Raw genomic sequence first — 24,006 nt, forward strand, 5'->3', positions numbered from 1 at the left:
GAGGCCAGAAGGTGGACACCCAGGAGAGGCAGAGGCAGGGCAGGCGCGGGGAACCGTGTGTGCGATGCTCCGGGACTGGCAGCCCCCGGCCCGGGCCCGGTGAAAGCCCTCTCTCCTTCTCTCCCCCCACCCCACCCGCCCGCTCTCCCACCCCAACCTCTCTCCTCCTGCTCTGTCCTCTCTCTCTGCCTCCACTCTGGTCCCCTGCCTGAATGCCTGGGTTTTTTCTGTTTCTTGAACTTCTCCCTGGCTTCCATCCTCTCTCTCTCTCTCTCTCTCTCTCTCTCTTCCATTTCCCTCCCTGTCTCTCTCTTCTCCTGTCTCTATCCCCTTCTCTCTTCCCTCCTTTTTTCCTTCTCCTCCCTCTCCTCTCACGCTCATTCTCCCTCTCTCATCTCTCTCCCACTTTCTCTCTTCCTCTTACTCTTCTCTCTTCCCTCTCTCCCTCTCTTTCTTCTCTCTCTTGCTCTTTTTCCTCCCTCTTTATTCTCTCCATCTCTCTTCCTCTCTGTCACTCCCTTCTGTCTCTCTTTCCTCTCTCTGTCTCTCTCCTCTCTCTGTCTCTCTCCTCCCTCTCTCTCCCCCTCTCCTCTCTGTCTGTCTCTCTCTGTCTCTCTCCCTGTCCCTCTCCTGTCTCTCTCTCCCCCTCTCTCCTCTCTCTCTGTCTCTGTGTCTCTCTCCCTCTCTGTCTCTCTGTCTCTCCCTCTCTGTCTCTGTCTCTCTGTCTCTCTCTCTCTGTCTCTGTCTCTCTCTCTCCCTCTCCTCTCTCTCTGTCTCTCTCCTCCCTCTCTCTCCCCCTCTCTCCTCTCTCTCTGTCTCTGTCTCTCTGTCTCTGTCTCTCTGTCTCTGTCTCTCTCCCTCTCCCTCTCCTGTCTCTCTCTGTTTCTCTCCTCCCTCTCTCTCCCTCTCCTGTATCTCTCTCTGTCTCTCTCTGTCTCTCTCCTCCCTCTCTCTCCCCCTCTCTCCTCTCTCTCTGTCCCTCTCCCTCTCCTGTCTCTCTCTCTGTCTCTCTCCTCTCTCTCTGTCTCTGTCTCTCTCTCTCTCTGTCTCTCTCCCTCTCCCTCTCCGCCCTCCGTGCCCTCTCTGCCTCTCTCCCCGTCAGAAGCCCAGCTCGCCCTCGCCCAGGGCCCGTGACAAGGCGGCGGACCCCGCACCCACGCCGCCCGCGCGGGGGAAGGAGAGCCCCAGCCCGCGCTCGGCGCCGTCGTCCCAAGGTCGCGGAGGCCGCGCGGCGGGCGGGGCGGGCAGGCGGCGGCGGCGGCGGCGGAGGCGGCGGCGCTCGCGGTCCTCGGCTTCCGCGCCCCGCCGCAGGGGTCGCCGGCGCGCCCGGCCCGCGCCCCCCCGGGGCTCGTCGCGCTCGCTCAGCAGGGCCCGCTCCAGCAGCGACTCCGGCAGCGGCGGCGGCGCCCCCGGCCCCGGGCCCGAGCCCGGCTCCGAGCGAGGCCACGGCGGACACGGGAAACGGTGAGCGCGCTCGGCCCCGGGAGCCGGACTCCCGCCCCGACCCCGCACAGGGCTCCCCTCCGCTCGCGGATCCCCGCCCACGGGATCCCTCCCCGCACCGAGCTGCCCCCCACGGATCCCAACCTCCCACGGAGCTGCCTCCCAGGGATCCAAAACCCCCAGTGACCTACCCCCCACAGATCCCACCCCCCCACACTGACCTACCCCCCAGGGATCCCACTCCCCATTGACCTACCCCTCACTAATTCCACCCACCCATTGACCTACCCCCATAGATCCCTCCCCGCCATCGAGCTACCCACCACGGATTCCACCCTCCCCACTGACCTACCCCGCACGAATCCCACACCCCATTGACCTACCCCCACAGATCCCACCCACCCACTGACCTACCTCTCACAGATCCTGCCCACCCACTGACCTACCCCTCACGGATCCCGCCCACCCTCTTGACCTACCCCCTACGAATCCCACCCACCCACTGACCTACCCCCCACAAATCCCACACCCCCAGTGACCTACCCCCCACGGATCCCACCCACCCATTGACCTACCCCCACAGTTCCCTCCCCAACATCGAGCTACCCACTAGTGATTCCACCCTCCCCACGGAGCTACCCTCCACGGATCCCACCCCCCACCATTGAGCTGCCTCCCACGGATCCCAACCCCCCACGGAGCTCCCCTCCCTCTCCACAGACCCCCAAACCCCCATGGACCCCATGGATCCTCCCATGGATTTCCTCCCTCCACTGATCCCAACTCCCCTCTCACAGGGCTCCCTCCCCCGACGACCCCAACCCTCCCCAGGGAGTTACCTACCTACACTGACCTCCAAACTCCACTTATCCCAGTCCCCCCACGGAGCTGCCTCCCCACCCTGAGCTACCCCCAGTTATCCCGACCTCTTCCCCACACTGATCCCTCTCCCCTTACTCATCACTGCTCCCAGGGAGCCCCCCTGCCCCCGTGAGGCTCCCCGCACCCCGCGGAACTCTCTCCTCCACTGATCTCCCCCAACGCGCCCTTCACGGGGCTCCCCTGAACTGACCTCTGCCCTTCACCTGTCTCCGCGTTCACTGCGCGCTCAGCACAAACTAACCACAAACTACGCGGACCCCGCCCCTCTGCCCTAAGCCCCTCCCCAGGGAGCCCTCCCCACTCCCAGCCCCCATCCGGGTCGCTGAGCCCAGTCCCGCGCCGTCCTCCTCCTCCAGGGCCAAGGAGCGGCCCCCGCGCGCGCGGCCCGCCAGCACCTCTCCGTCCCCGGGCGCGCACGGCCGGCGCGGCGGCCCGGAGGAGAAGAGCTCGTCGCGCAGCCCGGGCCCGCACCCCCGCTCCTGGAGCTCCAGCCGCTCGCCCTCCAAATCGCGCTCGCGCTCGGGGGAGAAGCGGCCCCGCAGCCCCAGCCGCTCGCCGTCGCCCAAGAAGCCCCTCGGCCGGTGAGTGTCCGCCCGGGGCGGGCGGCGGGGTGGAGCGGCCGGGCCGCGTCTCTCACTTACCTCGGGCCGGCCCCGCAGGGACAAGGACGGCGAGGGCCGCGCGAGGCACGCCGAGGCCGAGGCCGCCCGCTCCCGGCGCCGCTCCCGCAGCTACTCGCCCATCCGCAAGCGGCGCCGGGACTCGCCAAGCTTCATGGAGCCGCGGCGCATCACCAGGTATGGAGGGTCGTGGGGCGGGGAGGCGGGGGCGGGGCGGGCCGGGGCGCAAGGCTGGGGCCGCTGACCCGGATCAGGGACAGAGACCTCGGCTCGGGGACCTTTTCCGAGGATTCGACTGAACCTGGCACGGAGAGGGGCGTGGGGTTGGGGGCCAAAGGACAGTGAGTGGGTTCTGCCAGGGTAGGGGGGCCGGGGAGGAGGGGGACTAGAACTGGAGGCCCTGAGGGCGATCAGAGACAGGTGCAGGAGGCCTCGCAGAGGGAAGGGTCTCGGTCTGGGCCTGAGGGTTCATGGAGGGTAGGGACTCTGTACTTGGGTCTGGGTGGGCAGCAGCCGGCAAGGAATTCAGCTCTGCAAGAGTCGTCCCGCCATCCCTGCGGAGCCCCTCCCGCCCTCCCCACATCCGTCTCCGGACAATGATGTCTCCTTTTCTCCTTCATCTCAAGGTCCAGCCTGCTGAGTGGCCTGTGGTCAGCCTGGGGGCCAGGCGGACCCCTCTGCACAGGCTGCCTGGGAGATGCCCAAGTGAGCTGGTCTGGCCCTGGTCAGCTGTCCGTCTGTCTGCCTCTCTCTATCTCACTAACCTGGGGGATTTGGAGGAGGGGACACAGCAGTCTGGTCTCTAGGGCAGCTGTCAGAGGAGCCAGCCACTCCTCCTTGCCCTCAACAGCCCAGTGGGGCCGTGCCCAGGGCATGGCTGGTGAAGTCATGATCAGTTTTTCTGCTAGGATTGGAAGTGTCTGTGCCTCGGTCTCCGGGTGACATTATGGACCACCTTTGTGGAAATCGCCCTGAAACCCTAGATTACCCTGGCAGCGGCTGGGGGAACCACAGGCAAGAAGTCCTGAGCCCAGCTCTCCACTGCCTTGCTGGGCAGCCTTGGGAGATGGGTGTGCCTCTCTGGGCCTCGGTTGCCACATCTGTACAATAATCAGAGTTTTGTGAGCATCTTTTCAGCTCCAACAGGGTATGATTCTCCAACTAGTCCCGCCTAGTCCTTGGTGATCCAGGTAATCAAGAAAAAGGTAGTGGTTGGCGGGGCATTCCCCAGAGCTCAAGGCCAGACCGCCTTGAAGGAGAAGCCAGATTATTATTATTATTTTTTTTTGAGATGGAGTCTCACCCTTGTCGCCCAGGCTGGAGTGCAATGGCGCAATCTCGGCTCATCGCAACCTCCACCTCCTGGGTTCAAGCAATTCTCCTGCCTCAGCTTCCCAAGTAGCTGGGATTACAGGCGCCCACCATCATGCCCAGCTAATTTTTTTGTATTTTTAATAGAGATGGGGTTTCACCATGTTAGTCAGGCTGGTCTCGAACTCCTGACCTCAGGTGATTCACCCGCCTTAGCCTCCCAAAGTTGTGGGATAATAGGCGTGAGCCCCAGTGCCCAGACAGATTGTGCTTCTTTTTTTTTTTTGAGATGGAGTCGAGCTTTGTCATCCAGGCTGGAGTGCAATGACACAATCTCTGCTTACTGCAACCTCTGCCTCCCAGGTTCAGGCAATTCCCCTTCTCAGCCTCCCGGGTAGCTACAGGCACACGCCACCACGCCCAGCTAATTTTTTTTTTTTTTTTTTTTTTTGTATTTTAGTAGAGACGGGGTTTCACCATGTTGGCCAGGATGGTCTCGATCTCCTGACCTTGTGATCCACTTGCCTCGGCCTCCCAAAGTGCTGGGATTACAGGCATGAGCCACCGAGCCCAGTCAATTGTGCTTCTAATGGATGTCCCTCCCACCTCCTGCCCAGCCACCATGCCCAAGGAACAAAGAGCCATTGCAAACCCAGGGATCTTCCTGTCCCCCCATTTCTTCTGATGCCAACTCACCCGGCTGGGGACGCCCCCAGACAGGTCACACACCCTGCCTGTAGGCCAGGCCCTCACACCTTCCACCTGGCACCCCCTCAGCCCCTCTCCCAGGCTGCCTCCTCCTCCTCCACTAACGTACACCTGTTTTCTTCCTCAGAATTAACCCTGAGACAGAGTGGTGTCACCCCCTTAACCTCTCTTTTCTCTTCTCTGGGTCATAGCCTCCTGGCTTCCAACTAACTCCGGGCCAGCGGGAGGTAGCTGAGTGAGGAGTGGGGCCTCGGGACTGGACCAGGGCGTGGGGAGCAGCGACCAGGACTCTCCTCCTTATTCCTTTTGAGTGACCTGAGAGCAACAAAATCCTTGATTGCAGAGGGAACAGGGGACAGAGAGGCAGGGCGGGGATGTAGTCATAGACACCTGCAAGCCAGTTTGGGTGACAGGAGCCATCTGTATTTGCAAGTTTCATTCATTCAACTTTTACTTATTTATTTATTTTGAGACAGAGTCTCACTGTGCCACCCAGGCTGGAGTGCAGTGGCTTAATCTCTGCTCACTGCAGCCTCCACCTCTGGAGTTCAAGTGATTTTCCCACCTCAGCCTCCCAAGTAGCTGGGATTACAGGTGCGTGCCACCACGCCCAACTAGTTGTATTTTTAGTAGAGATGGGTTTCACTATGTTGGCCAGGCTGGTCTCAAACTCTCGACCTCCAGTGATCCTCCTGTCTCAGCCTCCCAAAGTGCTGGGATTACAGGCATGAGCCACCATACCTAGCCTCACCAAGTATTTATTATTAGCAGGTATTCAGATCAGGCAGAGACATGGCCTCCTTTCCCTGCAGATGGGTGAAGAAAAGCAAAATGATCAACATGGAATTTGCAAGTAACTATGGACCGTCAAATTCCATTTGGAGGAGGCAGGTGTCTCTAAGGCCAGGACTCAGGGGAAACTGAGGCAGGAAGCCCTGGCCGCTGCCGGATGGGACTCAGGGCCTGGGATGGCCTGTAATCGGCTTTTCCCTCCCTGCAGTGCCCGCAAGCGTCCTATTCCGTACTACCGGCCCAGCCCCTCTTCCTCCTCCAGCTGCTTGAGCAGCGACTACTCCACCCGGAGCCACAGCCACAGCCCCAGCCCCGGCCACAGCCACGGGAGCTACAGCAGTCGCAGTCGTGGGACCCGAAGCCGGACACGCAGCCCCTCTCAGACCCCCAGTCCCAGCTACCACAGCCGGAGCAGCTCCGAGAGCGGGGGCTTCTGAGCCCGACAGACTCAGCTTGGTGCCCCTCTGACACTGGGAGAGGCGAGGGGCGGGCCCCAGGACCCCGGTGGGGAGGGCACTGCACCTCCTTGCCCCCAAGGCTACAAAGAGGTCCCAAGGCCAGTGCACGGGCAGATGGGACCAGGGAAGACTTTGAGGGTGGGCACCCGGTGGACACGGAGAAGCCAGATGTGCTGCTTCTAAGGGTGTCCTCTGCCACCTCCTGTCCACCCACCGTGCCCGGGAACAAAGAGCCGTTATGAACACAGGGATCTCCCCGCCCCGCCCTTCCTGCTGATGCCAACTCACCAGGCTGGGGACTGCTGCCGGTGGCCGGTAGGAGAATCCACGATCTGCTCCATCACCTCACCTTAGCTCAGTGCAGCCAGGGACACCTTGCAAGGTGCCAGCCCTGGGAGCCCCTCTCTCCCACTCCACAGCTCCCTCCACTCCTATCAGTGGGCGGCCGAGGAGGTGGTACAGCACGCAGGATCGAAGCTAGATAGAAGGAAGAACAGCCTCACCCTTGGTGCACCCCTGTCCAAGCTGGGAGCTGCGTCCTTTTAAGCTGGCTGCAGGAGGATCCTGGCTGAGGGCTGGTGGCTGGCCCCACAGCCTCCCCAACCTCCTCCACTGGCCCAGGAGTGCCTAGATGGGTGCCCCCCAAAGGCCCAGCCTGGGGAGCTGGGCACCTCACTCTTGGTCTAACCTCTCCAGGCCACACTCTCCTTACCCCATGCCCTGGGCCGCGGTCCTACCAGACAGGCCTTCTGCATGACAAGAGGTGGGGGGTACAGACCTCAGGTGCATTTGACCGTGAGGTCAAAAGGGGTTCAGGTCAAGAGGTGGGAGAGGAAAGGGGTAGGTGGGAGGTAGAATCTGTAGGGAAGAGAAAAAGGAATGTCATCCACTGACTTGAGCAGGCCCTGGGGAGTGGAGACAGGTCATTAGTGCCCCCAGCCCCACCCAAGAGGAGGGCAGCCTGTGCCTGGGGTCTGGGCATGGGCCGGATTACAGCCCAGGGTCTCAGGCATAGGATAACGCGTGCTTTGGACCTGCCGAGCGTGTACCTCGGGGATCTGATGGGGCCACGGCCAACCAAGCTTCTGCAGAGACAGAGGCTGCAGCCCTCAGAAGGGAGAAGAAGGAGGCTGATGGCCTTGACCTGAGGCATCGATGGGGAAGCGGTGGCCCCCAGTCCTTTTCTGCTGCTCCCAGCCCCCTCCTCCTGGGGCCCTCAGGGATCTCACAACGTCTTCCTTGGCCCAACCAGGCAGTTGCCCCGGGCTCCAGTGTGGGGAGGGGTCTGGGGTCTGGTCCGGGTTCCCTGCTTTCTCTATGTCCCCCCTCCCTCTTTCTCCGCGGTGCGGATAAAAATTGGACTCGAATAAAACCCTTGGTGCCCGGATGGCAGGTGGTGAGACCAGGCCTCTGTGCAGGTGGGCACCCCCAGAGGTTCAGGAGGGCAGTGGGGCTCAGACTGCTCCTTAGGACCCCAGAGAGAAGAGCTGACACCCGGGAGACAGTGGGTCTTTCCCGCTGCCTCTGAGCTTGAGGCTAAAACAGGACCCAAGGAGAACCGTCCTCCTAGCCTGGACAGCTGGTGGACTTGGAACACCTTGTAGGGTGGGCTGCCTGAGCCCGTACACCCAGACTAGCTTCAGCAGTGGATGGGGATGGGGTAGAGGGAGGAGGCACGGGGCGGACACAGACGCAGGGGACGCTCACGACATGGTGGGGTGTCGCAGAGTGGATGGGACACAGCCCGAGGCAGCATGTAAGTGTGCATCCTGGCTGCTGCACCTCCCAGCCGTGTGACACGGGGCCAAGATGAAGCGGGCATGAAATATCCTGACAGTCTGCAGATCGGCGATTGTGACTGGTATGGAGTGAGCATTTAAAAGGTAGCCACGACCAGGCACGGGGGCTCAGGCCTGTAATCCCAGCACTTTAGGAGGCTGAGGTGGACGGATGAAATGAGATCAGGAGTTCGAGGCCAGCCTGGCCAACATGGTGAAACCCTGTCTCTACTTAAAATACAAAAATCAGGCCGGGCATGGTGGCTCACGCCTGTAATCCCAGCACTTTGGGAGGCCAAAGTGGGTGGATCATGAGGTCAAGAGATCGAGCCCATCCCGGCCAACATGGTGAAACTCCATCTCTACTAAAAATATAAAAATTAGCCGGGCGTGGTGGTACACACCTCTAATCCCAGCTACTTGGGAGGCTGAGGCAGGAGAATCACTTGAGCCCAGGAGGTGGAGGTTGCAGTGAATTGCGATCGCACTACTGCACTCCAGCCTGGGCGACAGAGTGAGACCCTGTCTCAAATAAATAACAATAAATAAAATTTTGGGGGGCAAGGTGCAGTGGCTCACACTTTGGGAGGCTGAGGTGAGCGGATCACTGGAGATCAGGAGTTTGAGACCAGCGTGGCTAAAACGGTGAGACCCCATCTCTACTAAAACTACAAAAAAATTAACTGGGCGTAATGGCAGGTGCCTGTAATTGCAGCTACTTAGGAGGCTGAGGCAGGAGAATCGCTTGAACCCAGGAGGTGCAGATTGCAGTGAGCCAAGATCACACCACTGCATTCCAGCCTGGGTGACAGAGGGAGACTCCATCTCAAAAAAAAAAAAAATTTGAGACCCGATATCACTCAGTTGCCAAGGCTGGAGTGCAGTGGCATGATCCCCATTCACTGCAGCCTTGACTTCCTGGGCTCAAACAGTCCTCCCACCTCAGCCTCCCAAGTAGTTGGGACTACAGGTGTGCACCACCACACCCAGCTAATTTTGTATTTTTTGGTAGACACAGGGTTTCACCACGTTGCCCAGGCTGGTCTCGAACTCAAGCAATCCTCCCAAAGTGCTGAAATTACAGGTATGAGCCACTGTGCCTGGCCTGTATTTCTTTCTTTCATTAGATTATTAGATCTAAAGAAATATACAAATTCTCCTCCTCCTCCCCTTCTTTCTTGCCTCTCACCTCCCCCTCCTCCTTTTTTTTTTTTTTTAGAGTTTTGCTCTTGTTGCTCAGGCTGCGGAGAGTGGTGTGATCTCGGCTCACCACAACCTCCGCCTTCCGGGTTCAAGCAATTCTTCTGCCTCAGCCTCCTGAGTAGCTGGGATTACAGGCATGCACCACCACACTCAGCTGATTTTGTATTTTTAGTAGAGACAGGGTTTCTCCATGTTGGTCAGGCTGGTCTCGAACTCCTGACCTCAGATGATCTGCCTGCCTCGGCCTCCCAGAGTGCTGGGATTACAGGTGTGAGCCACTGCACCCAGCCCTTCTTCTCCTTCTTCTCTCTCTCTTAGGGTGGTGGATTTTTTTTTTTTTTTTTTTTTTTTGAGACGGACGGAGTTTCGCTCTTGTTACCCAGGCTGGAGTGCAATGGCGCGATCTCAGTTCACCACAACCTCTGCCTCCTGGGTTCAGGCAATTCTCCTGCCTCAGGCTCCTGAGTAGCTGGGATTACAGGCACGCGCCACCATGCCCAGCTAATTTTTTTGTATTAGTAGAGACAGGGTTTCACCATTTTGACCAGGATGGTCTCGATCTCTTGACCTCGTGATCCACCCGCCTCGGCCTCCCAAAGTGCTGGGATTACAGGCTTGAGCCACCGCGCCCGGCCAGGGTGGTGGATTTTAAGCTTGTTTTGAATCAGGTGTTCTTTGAGAATCTGATGAAGGCTGAGAACCCGCCTCCCGGAAGAATGTGCGCATGCCCGCAGTGTGGCTTGTAACATCGGATCTATCTCACGGATACTCAATGCCTTTAGCATCCCATCGGTTAAGAACCCTGGTCCACCTCCAATGAGGGTGCAGCTGATTGGCCATGGTTCCCATGTCTGCATGACACAGGTGTCCTTGAACCAGTCCCCAGAGCTAGAGCTGCTCCTTCTTTTCCAGTTTCTTTTCCCCAAAACTAGAAGGGGCACCTGGCCAGTGGCTCTGTTTCTGATCTGCAGAAGCTGTTCCCAGAAGCCCTGGTGATTGGCCAGGTGTGGTGGCTCACGCCTGTTATCCCAGCACTTTGGGAGGTTGAGACTGGTGGATCACTTGAGATCAGGAGTTTGAGACCAGACTGGCCAACATGGTGAAACCCTGTCTCTTATATAAAGAAAAAAAAAAAGAGAGAGGGGGAGGGAGGGAGGGAAGGAAGGGAGGGAGAGAGGGAGGAAGGAGAGAGAGAGAGAAAAAGGGAGGGAGGGAAGGAAGGAAGGGGAAGGGAAGAGAGAAAAAAAAGAGAAAAGAAGGAAGGAAGAAAAGAAAAAGAAGAAGGGAAGGCAGGAGGGAAGGAAAAAGAAAAAGAACCCTTCTGATCTCTGTAACCCTTTCTAACAAGTTCAACAAAACCAGCCTCAGGCTAGGGGCGGGGCTACAGGGGGAGCAGACCTGGCCCTGTGCTAGAGATGGGTGAAACACACCAGGAGGTAGGCCTGCAAGTCAGCCTGCCTTGCACTGAGCCTGCCATCTGACCTAGGGGCACTGCTGCCTGGCTGTTCTGTCCCCCAGTCTCCCATCCCTTTCCTTCACTGCCCAGCCTGACTGCCTCCTTCTTCTGCACGCCTCAGCCAGGCTGCTCCCAGACATAGCAACTGCTTCCTTCCCACCCCACCTCAGCACCTGGCCCCACCAGCCTCCTCACTGGCCAGCCTGCCTCCTTGCCCTCTCCAATCCCTCCTGCTTTTTTTTTGAGACGGGGTCTTACTCGGTAACTCAGGCTAGACTGGAGCACAGCCTTGATCTCCTGGGCTCAAGAGATCTTCCTGCCTCAGACTCCCAAGTAGCTGGGACTGCAGGTGCACTGCACTACGCCATTAACTTTTGCTTTTTGCTTTTATTTTTTGTTTTTGTTTTGAGACAGAGTCTCGCTCTGTCGCCCAGGCTGGAGTGTAGTGGTGCAATTTTGACTCACTGCAACTTTCGCCTCCCAGGTTCAAGCAATTCTCCTGCCTCAGCCTCCTGAGTAGCTGTGGCTGAGGCCACCACACCTGGCCAATCACCAGGGTTTCTGGTGCTTATAGGTGCGTGCCACCATGCCCGGCTTACTTGTTTATTTTTAGTGGAGACGACATTTCACCATGTTGGCCAGGCTGGTCTCAAACTCCTGACCTCAGGTAATCCACCTACTTCGACCTCCCAGTGCTGGAATTACAGACGTGAGCTACTGTGCCTGGCCATTACTTTTTGTAGAGATGGGGTCTTGCCATGTTGCCCAGGCTGGTCTCACACTCCTGACCTCAAGGAATCCTCCCGCCTCAGCCTGGATTCCAGGCATGAGCTACTGTGCCTGGCCATTCCCGCTATTTCTAATAGGCAAATCTGAACACCCATTCACTCATTCCACAAATACTTCTGAACAAGTCCTATGCCCCCGGCAGAGTTGCTGGCTCTGATGACACAGTACTGAATAAGTGAGACAGAACCCCCGCCTTGCAGACCCTGCCTCCCTCGGCCACATCCACCTCCCGGCTCACGGGCCTTGGGAGGCCTTCTGAGTGACTCCACCTGGCATGTGCCATCCTTGGCTCCTATCGGGGCACCCTCCCACCTCATCTCCCATCACTGCCCTTGATTCTAATACCCGAGAGCCCAGCTCGCCCCCCTCATGCCTTCTCTGCTTCCACTGGTTCAGGTGAGCTCACAGGTCCAGGCCCAGCTCAGCCACCTTCTACTCCATGCAGCCTTCCTGCTGTGCAGTTGCCGTGACTACTCCTGTCTCTGGGGTCCTCTGGGTGCCTGGGTTAGCACCCGATCTCTTCTTGCTTGAACCTGGGAGGTGAAGGCTGCAGTGAGCCACTGCACTCCAGCCTGGGCGACAGAGCGAGACTGTCTCAAAACAAAAACAAAAGTGATTTATTTGTTAGCATGTCTATCCCCAAAGCTCTGAGCTTCTGGGGGCCAGCCCATGTCTTCCTTGTCTCTGTATCCCCCAAGTAGGACCCTTTGAAATGTCTGTGGAGTGAGTCAGCGAGTGAAGGAGGGAATTCACAGAGGAACGGTTGCAGAAACCTTGGGAGAGGCCTGGGCACCAAAGGCGAGGCGTGGTGGCAGCAAAATGACACTAGAGGGCGACAGAGAGTAAGGAAAAAAACGCGGCCAGGACCAGAGGACAGGTGCCTGGGCCAGGGTCTATCTCAGCCTGGAAGCCCCAAGCCTTCATCCTCAATGTCCGCCCTGGCTGTGTGGGGAAGGGGTGGGGAGCATACCAAGCCCCCGCTGTCTGAACTCAGAAGACCGAACTCTGCTGTATGCCCTGTGGAACCGGAAGAACAGGACCAGGACGGCCGGCAGGAAAACAGGAAACGCCAATCCTGGGCGGGCAGAAAACCGTCCACAGGATGTGGGCACTTGTGGCTGGAGGGTCCTGAGCCTGGGGCGCACTCCTCTGGTTTGGGGGTGAAGCCGGTCCTCTCATGATCTCTCTCTCTCTCTCCAGATGGGGCCCAGGGGAGCACCCACTCCACAGCACGTTTTTCCTTCCAGCACATACAGCAGCCAGGAGGCCGGACAGACCTTTCCTGTTTACTGTTTTCCCAGCTGGATTTTCCCCTTTCTCCTTAATCAGTTTCCGACAGCCCCAGATCGAGGGCAACAGGCCACAGGCCACAGGGCACCTGCCCAGCCCAGCTTGGCTGTCCCAGCCTGTCTCCCATCACCTAGACACACACACACACACACACACACACACACACACACACACACATACATATTTTTCTTTTTTCTTGAGACAGAGTCTCACTCTGTCTCCCAGGCTGGAGTGCAGTGGCATATCTCACCTCACTGCAACCTTCACCTCCTGGGTTCAAGCCTGCCTCAGCCTCCCGAGTAGCTGTGATTACAGGCTCACGTCACCATGCCAGACTAATTTTTGTATTTTTAGTACAGACGGGGTTTCACCATATTGGCCAGGATGGTCTCAAATTCCTGACCTCAAGTGATGCTCCGGCCTGGGCCTCCCAAAGTGCCGGGATTACAGGCGTGAGCCACTGTGCCCGGCCAGCCTGAAGCTTTCTTACAGGGGAAACCTAAATCTCTCTCAGGACAGGAACCCCACTCTCCTGCAGGCTCAGGGAGGGGGGACTCCTGCCCCATTTACCCCTTTTTCTCCATTTCACTCTGATTTAAAGCAGCCCCAAGTCACATCCAGGCTTAGCTGGCAGACAGGGAGGGAACATTCTCATCTAAGGCCTGGTGAGCGTCTCCCATCCTCCCCTCACTCCCACCTCCACCTATTAAAAACTGACTCTATGATACTTGTTAAAGTATGAGCAGGAACATTTTCTTCAGGGCCATCACAGGAGATATATAGGCAGGACTGCAATGGAATTGTGCAGTAGGGAAAGAGAGATTGAGCGGAATTCTGAATAGAGCATGGGCAAGTAAGAATTTATGGCCCAGGGGCACAGTGGAGCAAGTAGATGGAAATTTACTAAGAGGAAACATGGCGGGGGTTGGGGTGCTGTTCTGGCTCAACCGACCTAGCAGGATTCTAGCTGAAGGCCAGCCAGGGAGATCAGACATCACCTTGGAGATGGTGGAGGATGAGGAACCTCATCTGGAGGGTGATGAGGTCTTGAGGGTGAGGGATTCTTGATAAACAGACTTCACAGGTTTCTTGCAAAAACTGGATTTACGAACAGGGTGCGGTGGCTCATGCCTTTGGGAGCATAATCCCAGCACTTTGGGAGCCAAGGCGGGCAGATCACCTGAGGTCAGGAGTTCGAGACCAGCCTGGCCAATATGGTAAAACCCCATCTCTACTAAAAATACAAAATTAGCTGGGAGTGGTGGTATGCACCTGTAGTCCCCGCTACTCGGGAGGCTGAGACAGGAGAATCGCTTGAACCCAGGAGGCGGAGGCTGCAGTGAGCTGAGATTGCGCCATTGCACTCCAGCCTGGGTGACACAGCAAGACTCCATCTCAAAAAAAAAAAAAAAAAAAAAAAACTTAGCCAGGCATGGTAGGCACGTCTGTAATCCCAGCTACTTCGGAGGCTGAGGCAGGAGAATTGCTTGAACCTGGGAAGCGGAGGCTGCAGTGAGCCAAGATTGCACTATTGCACTCCTACCTGGGCAACAGAGGGAGACTCTGTCGAGGAAAAAAACAAACAAAAAACTGAATTTATGCAGAGGGGTTTAAGAAGGTTGCCGAGCCTCAGTAAAGTTTGGTCAAGCAGGGAATCTTTGTCGCCACTTCCCATGTGCACACCCCGGTCCTGCAGCATTTAGGCTGTGCAGTGGGTAACGCAGGGGACCTGGAGGGGAGGGGAAGAGTGGAGGAGAAACTGTTGATTCACGGCTCTGGAAGGAGACTTAAAGAGAACATCCAGTCCGATGGTTTCATTGCACAGATCAAGAAAATGAGTCACGGATGCCGGCCCTTGGCCAAGGCTGCAGTCAAAGACATCCAGGTCCCCAGACTCCAGAGCTAGACGGCCAGAGGGGGAGGGGCCGGGGGATGGATCCCCAGCCCTCCCACCTGGCCCCTCTGTGGCCCCCGCATTAGTGGCTATGGGGGTGGCACAGCCCCCTCCCAGACCAGCCAGAAACCGGAGGCCCAAGGAGTGGGGCAGGCTGGAGGTGGGCTTTTAGAACCGGACTCCCAGAGAGGCAGTGTCTAGACGTTTCCAGAAAGACCTAGCATCCCCTATTCCCCCACCCCCAGTGCTCTAATTACTGTCGTCCACATTTTCAGTTCCCAGCAGGCCCGGAGACTGTCGTCATCCATCAACTGTCAGGGCTCTCCGGGGAGCTCGGGCAGCTGCCGGGAGACTCTGGCACTTTCTCTGAGGCTGGGCCAGCGAGGGCGGGGCTGGTTCAGCTGCAGTTGGCCGAAGCCTGCGGAGGGCGTGGCTAGCATGGTCGAGGCCTTGGGCACTGTGAAAGGAAGTGGGGTAGTCTTGGGGCTGCTGATGAGCACCCCAGATTTGGGGGCCAGAGGTGAAGGGAGGAACCATCTGATGAAGGACTCCCCAGACCTTACAGTGAGCAATGAAGAGGAGAGGGGCTATGACTTGCCCCCTCCCCAGTCCCCCCACCCCATGCCAAGAAGGCTTCTGGGAAATCTGGGGCTAGAATTTTCCTCTTTATCCCAGAAAAACCACCCCTGGCAGCTCAGCACCCTGGATGCTGGAGCCAGCCCACAGACTGTCAGAGAACAGCTGGGAAAGGGGGCACATGGGAGCTGCCACTCAGCCATGGCCCCCCTTGCCCAGGTTGGTTGCCCAGTGGGGAGGGCAGAGTGCAGCCTGCCAGAGGAAAGCCACCCGGTTAGGGCTGAAAGAAATACACCCCGAGCCCTGGGAAGCCCACAGACCTCCCTGAACCATCTGGAAAGTCTCCCCCTTTCTGGATGGAGAATAGCGAGATCTGAGACCCTTACCAGCTTTGTGACCCCAGGGCCATTCTGACCCTCAGTTTTCTCATCTCAAAAATGAGACTCCTAGCGGGATGCCATGGCTCATGCCTGTAATCCCAGGTACTCTGGAGACTAAGGTAGGAGGATTGCTTGAGGCCAGGAGTTTGAGACCAGCCTGAGCAACATAGTAAAACCCCAATCTCTACCAAAAATTGTAAAATTGGCTGGGTGTGGTGGCATGTGCTTGTAGTCCCAGCTACTCAGGAGGCTGAGCAAGGAGGATCATGTGAGCCCAGGACATTAAGGCTGCAGTGAGCTATGACTGCACCACTGTACTCCAGCCTGGGCAACAGAGTGGGAACCCTATCTATTAAAACAAAAAAGAAAGAAAGAAAGAAAAAAGGAGGCCAGGCACGGTGGCTCACGCCCGTAATCCCAGCACTTTGGGAGGCTGAGGTGGGTGAATCATTTGAGGTCAGGAATTTGAGACCAGCCTGGCCAACACAGTGAAACTCTACCTCTACTAAAAATACAAAAAATACAGGGCGTGGTGGTGGGCACCTGTCATCCCAGCTACTCAAGAGGCTGAGGCAAGAGAATTGCTTGAACCTGGGAGGTGGAGGTTGCAGTGATCTGAGATAGCGCCACTGCATTCCAGTCTGGGTGACAGAGCGAGACTCTGTCTCAAAAAAATAAAAAATGAGGCCAGGCGCGGTGGCTCATGCCTATAATCCCAGCACTTTGGGAGGCTGAGGTGGGTGGATCACGAGGTCAAGAGATCGAGACCATCCTGGTCAACAAGGTGAAACCCTGTCTCTACTAAAAATACAAAAATTAGCTGGGCGTGGTGGCGCACACCTGTAGTCCCAGCTACTTGGGAGGCTGAGGCAGGAGAATTGCTTGAACCCAAGAGGCGGAGGTTGCGGTGAGCCGAGATCGCGCCATTGCACTCCAGCCTGACAACAGAGCAAGACTCTGTCTCAAAAAAAAAAAAAAAAGAATAAACCCAGCACTTTGGGAGGCAGAGGTGGGCAGATCACAAGGTCAGGAGTTTGAGACCAACCTGACCAACATGGTGAAACCCCGTCTCTACTACAAATACAAAAATTAGCTGGGAGTGGTGGCCAGTGCCTATAATCCCAGCTACTCGGGAGGCTGAGGCAGGAGAATCACTTGAATCCAGGAGGCAGAGGTTGCAGTGAGCTGAGATCAAGCCACTGCACTCCAGCCTGGGCAACAGAGCGAGACTCCATCTCAAAAAAAAATTTTTTTTTTTAAAAAAGAGGAAGAAAAAGAGACTCTGATAGGACACTTTGACACTCTATAAAGCACATATAAGTGGGTAATTCTGATTATTCTAAGGCTCAGTATCCACAATTAAAGGCCCTCACAGTCACCATGAACGCTTATTATGTACCAAGCACTTTACATACATTCACACCTTTGAAATTGACCACAACGCTGTCAGACATGCAGAGGCATTGCTAACTCTGCTTTGCAAATGCAGACATGTGGGCTCAGGGTGGTCACCACGCCAGCAGCACCCAGATTCAAGCCCAGCTCTATCTGTCCCCAAAACCCAGTTTCTGCCACACCACCCACCTCATCCCCATCTTCCCTTCCTTGTGGGAGATCTAAGAGTCATCCCTCAAGAACTGAGCCCTCAGCCAGGCTGGTCTCGAACTCCTGACCTCAGGCAATCTGCTTGCCTTAGCCTCCCAAAGTGCTGGGATTACAGCCGTGAGCCACCACGCCCGGCCCCTGGTAGCCCACACCTGTAGTCCCAGCTACTCGGGAGGCTGAGGCAGGAGAATCACTCGAACCCAGGAGGCGTTGCAGCGAGCCGAGATCGCACCACTGCACTCCAGCCTGAGCGACAGAGCAAGACTCCATCTCAAAAAAAAAACAAAAACAAAAAAAAAAACTGAGCCCTTGAAAATGAATGTGAATTCCGAGGGAGTGAGCAGTGTGTGGGTTTTGTACCTTGAGTTGCACAATCTCTCCTGGCTGGGGCAGCAGGCATAGATCCAGTCCGCCCTGGTTTCAGGCAAGATGAAGGGAGCTAGTGTCTACAAAGGGCCGGCAGATCCCATCCAGAGCGTGGCTGGGCCTGGTAGAGCCACACCTGAAACTGTTTATAACCACCCACACCTGACGGCTCCCTCTTGGGTGGGGCACCCTGTGCTCCCGTCTGGGCCAAGATGAGCAGGCAGAGGCAGATGAGGGCCCTCCCTGGCTCCTGACCTCACCTGACTTTATACAGCTGGGGATGGGTGGGGCTGGGAGCGCTGAGGAGCAAAGGCCTGGGGCTTTCTGACGCTAAATCCCATGGGGTGTCAACCAGGAGCTCACTGGGTTCATTGACAATGACCCAGCCAGGAGGTGGGGTAGAAGGCAGGGGTCCCGTCTGCCTCCCACCCTTGGCTCCTGAGAGCCCCAGGAGTTCAGAGGCCTTTCCAGGGGTGAGCTGGGATTCACGGTCCAGCCCTGGCTCTTCCCTGAGGAGGAGCAAGTGGGTAAGACAGAGGCATCTAGGATGGGCGCAGTGGCTCATGCCTGTAATCCCAGTACATTGAGAGGCCTAGGCAGGACGATCGCTTGGCGCCAGGAGTTCAAGACCAGTCTGGGCAACACAGTGCAACCCGTCTCTACAGAAAATTTTAAAATTAGCCAAATATGGTGGCACACACCTGTAGTCCCAAGTACTCAGGAGGCTGAGGCAGGAGGATCACTTAAGCCCAGGAGGTCAAGGCTGCAATAAGCTATGATCACTGTGCTGCACTCCAGCCTGGGCAAGAGAGCAAGACCCTATCAAAAGAAAGAAAAGAAAGAAAGAGGGAAAGAGAGAAAGAGAGACAGAGAAAGAAAAAAGAGAAAGAAAGAAAGAAAGAGAGAAAGAAGGAAAAAAGGGAGGGAGGGAAGGAGAAAGAAAAGAAAAATAATAAGGCTGGGTGCGGTGACTCACGCTTATAATCCCAGCACTTTGGGAGGCTGAGGTGGGTGGATCACCTGAGGCCAAGTGTTCAAGACCAGCCTAGTCAACATGCTGAAACCCTGTCTCTACTAAAAATACAAAAATTAGCTGGGCATGGTGGTGGGTACCTCTGGTTACGGCTTCTCAGGAGGCTGAGGCAGAAGAATCATTTAAACCCTGAAGGTGGAGGTTGCAGTGAGCCAAGATCGCACCACTGCACTCCAGCTTGTGTGACAAAGTGAGACTCCGTCTCAAAAAAGAGAGAGCCGGGCGCGTTGGCTCACGCCTATAATCCCAGCACTTTGGGAGGCCGAGGCAGGTGGATCATGAGGTCAAGAGATCAAGACCATCCTGGTCAACATGGTGAAACCCCGTCTCTACTAAAAATACAAAAAATTAGCTGGGCATGGTGGCACACACCTGTAGTCCCAGCTACTTGGGAGGCTGAGGCAGGAGAATTGCTTGAACCCAGGAGGCGGAGGTTGCGGTGAGCCGAGATTGCACCATTGCACTCCAGCCTGGGTAACAAGAGCGAAACTCCGTCTCAAAAAAAAAAAAAAAAAAAGAGAGAGAGAGAAAGGCATTTATGAGCTCTCTCTAAAAAAGGAAACTGAGGGCTGGGCGTGGTGGCTCACGCCTGTAATCCAAGCACTTTGGAGGCCAAGGAGGGTGGATCACCTGAGGTTGAGAGTTCAAGACCAGTCTCCCCAACATGGTGAAACCCCATCTTAAATTAAAAAAGGACACTGAGACTCAGAGAGGGCCTGGGACTTGCTGCTACCCCCAGGAGTGGCCTGGAGTCTGCCTGGATTCTGGGCCTGGGCAGGGCGAGGCTTTAGTGGCCTTGGCTCCCCACAGAACTGGCAGGAGTGAAGCCTCAGCCCCAGGATAGGGGCAGCAAGTACACTGGGACAGAAGAAGTGGGAGGCCCCGGGTACTAGAGAGGCAGGAGGCCGCTTCTGAGTGCTTTCCTGGAGACAGCAGAAAGCCATTTAATCTCTGTACACAGCTGTTTCTTTGTCTAAAAACCAGGGATAACAGGGCCGGGCGTGGTGGCTCACACCTGTAATCTCAGCACTTTGGGAGGCCGTGGTGGGAGGATCACTTGAGGTCAGGAGTTCGAGACCAGCCTGGCCAACATGGTGAAATCCTCTCTACTAAAAATTATCCAGGCATGATGGTGGGTCCCTGTAATCCCTGCTACTTGGAAAGCCGAGACAGGAGAATCGCTTGAACCCAGGAGGCAGAGGTTGCAGTGAGCCGAGATCAGGCCATTGGACTCCAGTCTGAGCAAGAGAGACTCTGGCTCAAACAAAGAAACAAACAAACAAAAAAAGGGATCACAGGACCAGGACCTAAGTCAGGGGAGAAGGAAGGCTAGCACCGCCCCGCATGCCTACAAAGACGGGAGAGAGGGACTGTCAGCATTGTGGTGGGAACCCAGGGGCAGCACCCTCCCTCCAAGCTGGGAGATGGGGGCCAGGATCCCATCGGTGTTCAGATGGATGAGGTGAGGCAGGGGGCAAGCTCCAGGCTCTAAGCAAGTTTGTGCAGACTCTACTACTTGGCGCCCCAGCTCCCACTGTGATACGGGCATCAAAACCTACAAAAAGGGAAACTGAGAAACAGAGGCCTGGAGTAAGGAGGGGATGTGTCCAGAATAATAACAACAATAATACAGTAAGTCCAGACTAATTCAAGTTCCTGGCCCGTGGCTTGTTCTTTTCTTTTTCTGTTTTGAGGTGGAGTTTCACTGTGTTGCCCAGGCTGGAGCACAATGGCGTGATCTCCACCCACTACAACTTCCGCCTTCCAGGTTCAAGTGATTCTCCTGCCTCAGCCTCCCGAGTAGCTGGGATTACAGGTGTGCACCACCATGCCCAGCTAATTTTCTGTATTTTTAGTAAAGATAGGGTTTCATCATGTTGGCCAGGCTGGTCTTGAACTCCTGACCTTGTGATCTACCCACCTCAGCCTCCCAAAGTGCTGGGATTACAGGCGTGAGCCACTGCGCCCAGCCACATTTTTGTTGTTGTTGTTGTTGTTATAGGGAAGAGGGGTTTCTATGTCGCCCAGGCTGGCCTCGAATGTGTAACCCCACCTCCTTATATGCCAGGACAACAGGCCTGAGACACCGAGGCTCCCCTTTTTTTTTTTTTGAGACAGATTGTCTGTCACCCAGGCTGGAGTGCTGCAGTGGCCTGATCTTGGCTCACTGCAACCTCTGCCTCCTGGAGCGATTCTCGTGCCTCGGCCTCCTCAGTAGCTGGGATTCCATGTGCCCACCACCACAGCCAGCTAATTTTTGGTATTTTTGGTAGAGACAGGGTCTTGCTCTGTAGCCCAGGCTGAAGTGCGGTGGCACAATCCAGGGTCACCGCAGACTCTACCCACTGGGCTTCAAGGGATCCTCCTGCCTCAGCTTCCAGAGTAGCTGGGGCCAGAGGTGCAAACCACCATGCCCAAGTAATTTTTTTTTTTTTTTTTTTTTTTTTTTTTTTGATACGGAGTCTCACTCTGTCGCCAGGGTGGAGCACAGTGGTGCAAGCTTGGCTCACTGCCTCCCAGGTTCAAGTGATTCTCCTGCCTCAGCCTCCCAAGTAGCTGAGACTACAGGCACCTGCCACCACGCCCAGCTAATTTTTGTATTTTTAGTAGAGACGGGGTTTCACCACGTTGGCCAGGATGGTCTTGATCTCTTGACCTCGTGATCCATCCACCTTGGCTTCCCAAAGTGCTAGGATTACAGACATGAGCCACAGTGTTCGGCCATCCAGCTAATTTAAAAAAATTTTTTGGTAGACGTGAGGTCTCACTATGTTGCCCAGAATGGTCTCAAACTCCTGGCCTCAGGGCATCCATCCTTCCTGCCTTGGCCTCCCAAAGTGCTGAGATTACAGGCATGAGCCATGTACCCAGCCCCTTTTTATTTTATTTTATTTTATTTTATTTATTTTAAAGACAGGGTTTCACCATGTTGGTCAGGCTGGTCTTGAACTCCTGACCTCAGGTGATCCGCCCGCCTTGGCCTCCAAAGTGCTTGGATTACAGGTGTGAGCCACCACGCCCGGCCCCCTTTTTATTTTTTTAAAAGACAGGGCCTTGCTCTGTTGCCTACGCTGAAGTGCAGCGGTGAGAACATAGCTCACTACAGCCTCGAACTCCTGGACTCAAGCACTAGACTGCTTTACAACACATTCCATCAAACAGCCTTGTGGTTCCAACCCTGCCTCTGCCACTTCCCAGCTGTTTGCCCCAGCCCAACCTGTCTGGCGCTGTCCTCCTGAACAAAAGGAGGGGCCTGGCCGCCGGCCACACCCGCCAGCGCTTAAGCACCAGGGCCTCCGAGTGCCCTGGTGTGGCACGTCTCCAGCGTCGCACTCTCGAACTCATTTGTTTTCCTTAACGAGAGAAGGTTCCAGATTGGGGCAGAACCCTCTTCGCCCCGCCCACGGCCCCCTGAACGCTGAGGGGGGAGGAGGAGTGCATGGGGAGGGGCGGTCCCAAACGGGTCATTTCCATTAATAGAGACCTCAAACACCGCCTGCTAAAAATACCCAACTGGAGGCGCATAAAAGCGCGGCCCGGCACCGCGGCCCGCACTTCTCCGAGCAGACGTCCCGAGCAGAGCCAGCCAGCATGACCGAGCGCCGCGTCCCCTTCTCGCTCCTGCGGAGCCCCAGCTGGGACCCCTTCCGCGACTGGTACCCGCACAGCCGTCTCTTCGACCAGGCCTTTGGGATGCCCCGGCTGCCAGAGGAGTGGTCGCAGTGGTTCGGCACCAGCAGCTGGCCGGGCTACGTGCGCCCCCTGCCCCCCGCCGCGGTCGAGGGCTCCGCGGTGGCCGCGCCCGCCTACAGCCGCGCGCTCAGCCGGCAGCTCAGCAGCGGGGTCTCGGAGATCCGGCACACAGCGGACCGCTGGCGCGTGTCCTTGGACGTCAACCACTTCGCCCCCGAGGAGCTGACGGTCAAGACCAAGGATGGCGTGGTGGAGATCACCGGTGAGCACCCCCTGGCCCTGCAGGGGAGGGGAGGAGGCTGGCGGGGCGGGCGGGGCCCTGGGGTGCGGTGGAAACCCGGGGCCTGGGGAGTTAAAAGTTAGCCTGGCACCGGGAAAGCGGGATCGGTGATTCCCCTGCTCAGGAATTGGGGGTGCAGGTCGCTTCTAAGGTCGCTTTCTGCTCTGTAATCTCAGCTCCTTGGGAGGCGGACGCCAGTTCTAGACTAGCCTGGGCAATATAGCGAGACCTCCCCGCCTACCAACTACAAGAAAATAAAAAAGCAACCAAATTTTTTTAAAAGATCATCAGTGAAGAAATGCTCCTTTCCACGGAACCCCCTTACCACCCGCAGCCCCATCCCCAGATAAGTGGGTCCCCTGGCGCGGTCCCTGTCCCTAGCCGCGCAGGGGGCGTGCGTGCTGCTCCCTCCGCCCCTCGGCACCCTGCTCCATTCCTCCCAAAACTCCTACTCGAACTTTCCGGAAGTTTCTGAGAGCCCGGACAGGCGGGCACGCCCCCACTCCCAGCCCCCTCTGTTAATCCCTGCCAGCCTGCAGTCCTGGCTGCCTCCAAGCTGGAGGTGGGGCCTCTGGCCTGGCGGGGCCGAGAGTCGGTCCTCTCCCGCTCATTCTGATTTTCCTCTCCCGCACAGGCAAGCACGAGGAGCGGCAAGATGAGCACGGATTCATCTCCCGGTGCTTCACCCGGAAATACACGTGAGTCCTGGCGCCAGGTCGGGGTGGGTGGCTGGGGCTAGGGAGGAGGGCGCAGGGACCTACCCGGTGTGTAATGTAACACTCGCCTTCCCTTTCTGCACGTCCAGGCTGCCCCCTGGTGTGGACCCCACCCAGGTCTCCTCCTCCCTGTCCCCTGAGGGCACACTGACCGTGGAGGCCCCCATGCCCAAGCCAGCCACGCAGTCCAACGAGATCACCATCCCCGTCACCTTCGAGTCGCGGGCCCAGCTTGGGGGCCCAGAAGCTGCGAAATCCGACCAGTCTGCCGCCAAGTAAAACTCTTAGCCCAGATGCCCACCGGTGCCGCCGCCACTGGCCATGTCCCCCCCACCCACCTGTATGTTCTTTTGATACGTTTGTCTTCTGTTTTTCTCAAATAAAGTTTGAAGCAACCCTCCTGTCACTGGCTCAGCCCCTGGTGTTTGTGGAAGGAAGCCTCGGGCACCTGCCATTCCCTGGCTTAGACTGGCCACCTTTGCTCAGGGTGTACTGGGTGCCCAGCCCCTTGCTGGGCCATGTGGGTACTCCCGTGTAGGTTGCTAGGCACAGGCTAACTCACATCCATAAAGACAGAGGTCCTGTTGCCCGGCACTGTGGCTCATACCTGCAATCCCAGCACTTTGGTAAGTTGAGGCGCAAGAATTGCTTGAAGCCCAGGGTTAAAGACCAGCCTGGACAACATAGTGAGACCCTATCTCTTAAAAATAAAAAGCCAGTCGCAGTGGCTCAT

At 56.9% G+C, this 24,006-nt stretch overlaps 2 protein-coding genes across 3 annotated transcripts in view; both read left to right on the top strand.

Moving 5' to 3' along the window:
- SRRM3 (serine/arginine repetitive matrix 3) overlaps nucleotides 1-7,601 on the top strand; it is a 45,309-nt gene extending 37,708 nt beyond the window's left edge. The window contains exons 11-15 of one of the 2 annotated variants that reach the window (XM_064375690.1): nucleotides 1,103-1,464; nucleotides 2,682-2,906; nucleotides 2,985-3,122; nucleotides 3,572-3,650; nucleotides 5,965-7,601. In XM_064375690.1, coding sequence (XP_064231760.1) covers nucleotides 1,103-1,464; nucleotides 2,682-2,906; nucleotides 2,985-3,122; nucleotides 3,572-3,650; nucleotides 5,965-6,456 — 1,296 coding nt within the window. In that variant the 3' untranslated portion in view covers nucleotides 6,457-7,601. The remainder of the gene's footprint in view (nucleotides 1-1,102; nucleotides 1,465-2,681; nucleotides 2,907-2,984; nucleotides 3,123-3,571; nucleotides 3,651-5,964) is intronic. The other variant, XM_064375691.1, reaches the window with a different exon arrangement.
- Nucleotides 7,602-22,021: 14,420 nt separating this feature from the next.
- HSPB1 (heat shock protein family B (small) member 1) lies at nucleotides 22,022-23,676 on the top strand. Its single transcript, XM_012449023.3, has 3 exons — nucleotides 22,022-22,539; nucleotides 23,192-23,255; nucleotides 23,363-23,676. Exons 1-3 carry the CDS (start codon nucleotides 22,176-22,178, stop codon nucleotides 23,550-23,552), a joined length of 618 nt encoding a protein of 205 aa, XP_012304446.1. The 5' UTR covers nucleotides 22,022-22,175; the 3' UTR covers nucleotides 23,553-23,676.
- The last annotated feature ends 330 nt before the right edge of the window (nucleotides 23,677-24,006 follow it).

The sequence above is a fragment of the Aotus nancymaae genome, unplaced genomic scaffold (genome assembly GCF_030222135.1).
Source record: "Aotus nancymaae isolate 86718 unplaced genomic scaffold, 86718_ANA_hifiasm-v0.15.2.pri h1tg000012l, whole genome shotgun sequence".
Classification (NCBI taxonomy): Eukaryota; Metazoa; Chordata; class Mammalia; order Primates; family Aotidae; genus Aotus; species Aotus nancymaae.

Coding starts and splice junctions, on each gene's coding strand:
- HSPB1 (XM_012449023.3), top strand. CDS start 22,176: ATGACCGAGCGCCGCGTCCCCTTCTCGCTCCTGCGGAGCCCCAGCTGG. Junction 22,540..23,191: donor TGGCGTGGTGGAGATCACCG/GTGAGCACCCCC, acceptor TCTCCCGCACAG/GCAAGCACGAGGAGCGGCAA. Junction 23,256..23,362: donor TGCTTCACCCGGAAATACAC/GTGAGTCCTGGC, acceptor CTGCACGTCCAG/GCTGCCCCCTGGTGTGGACC.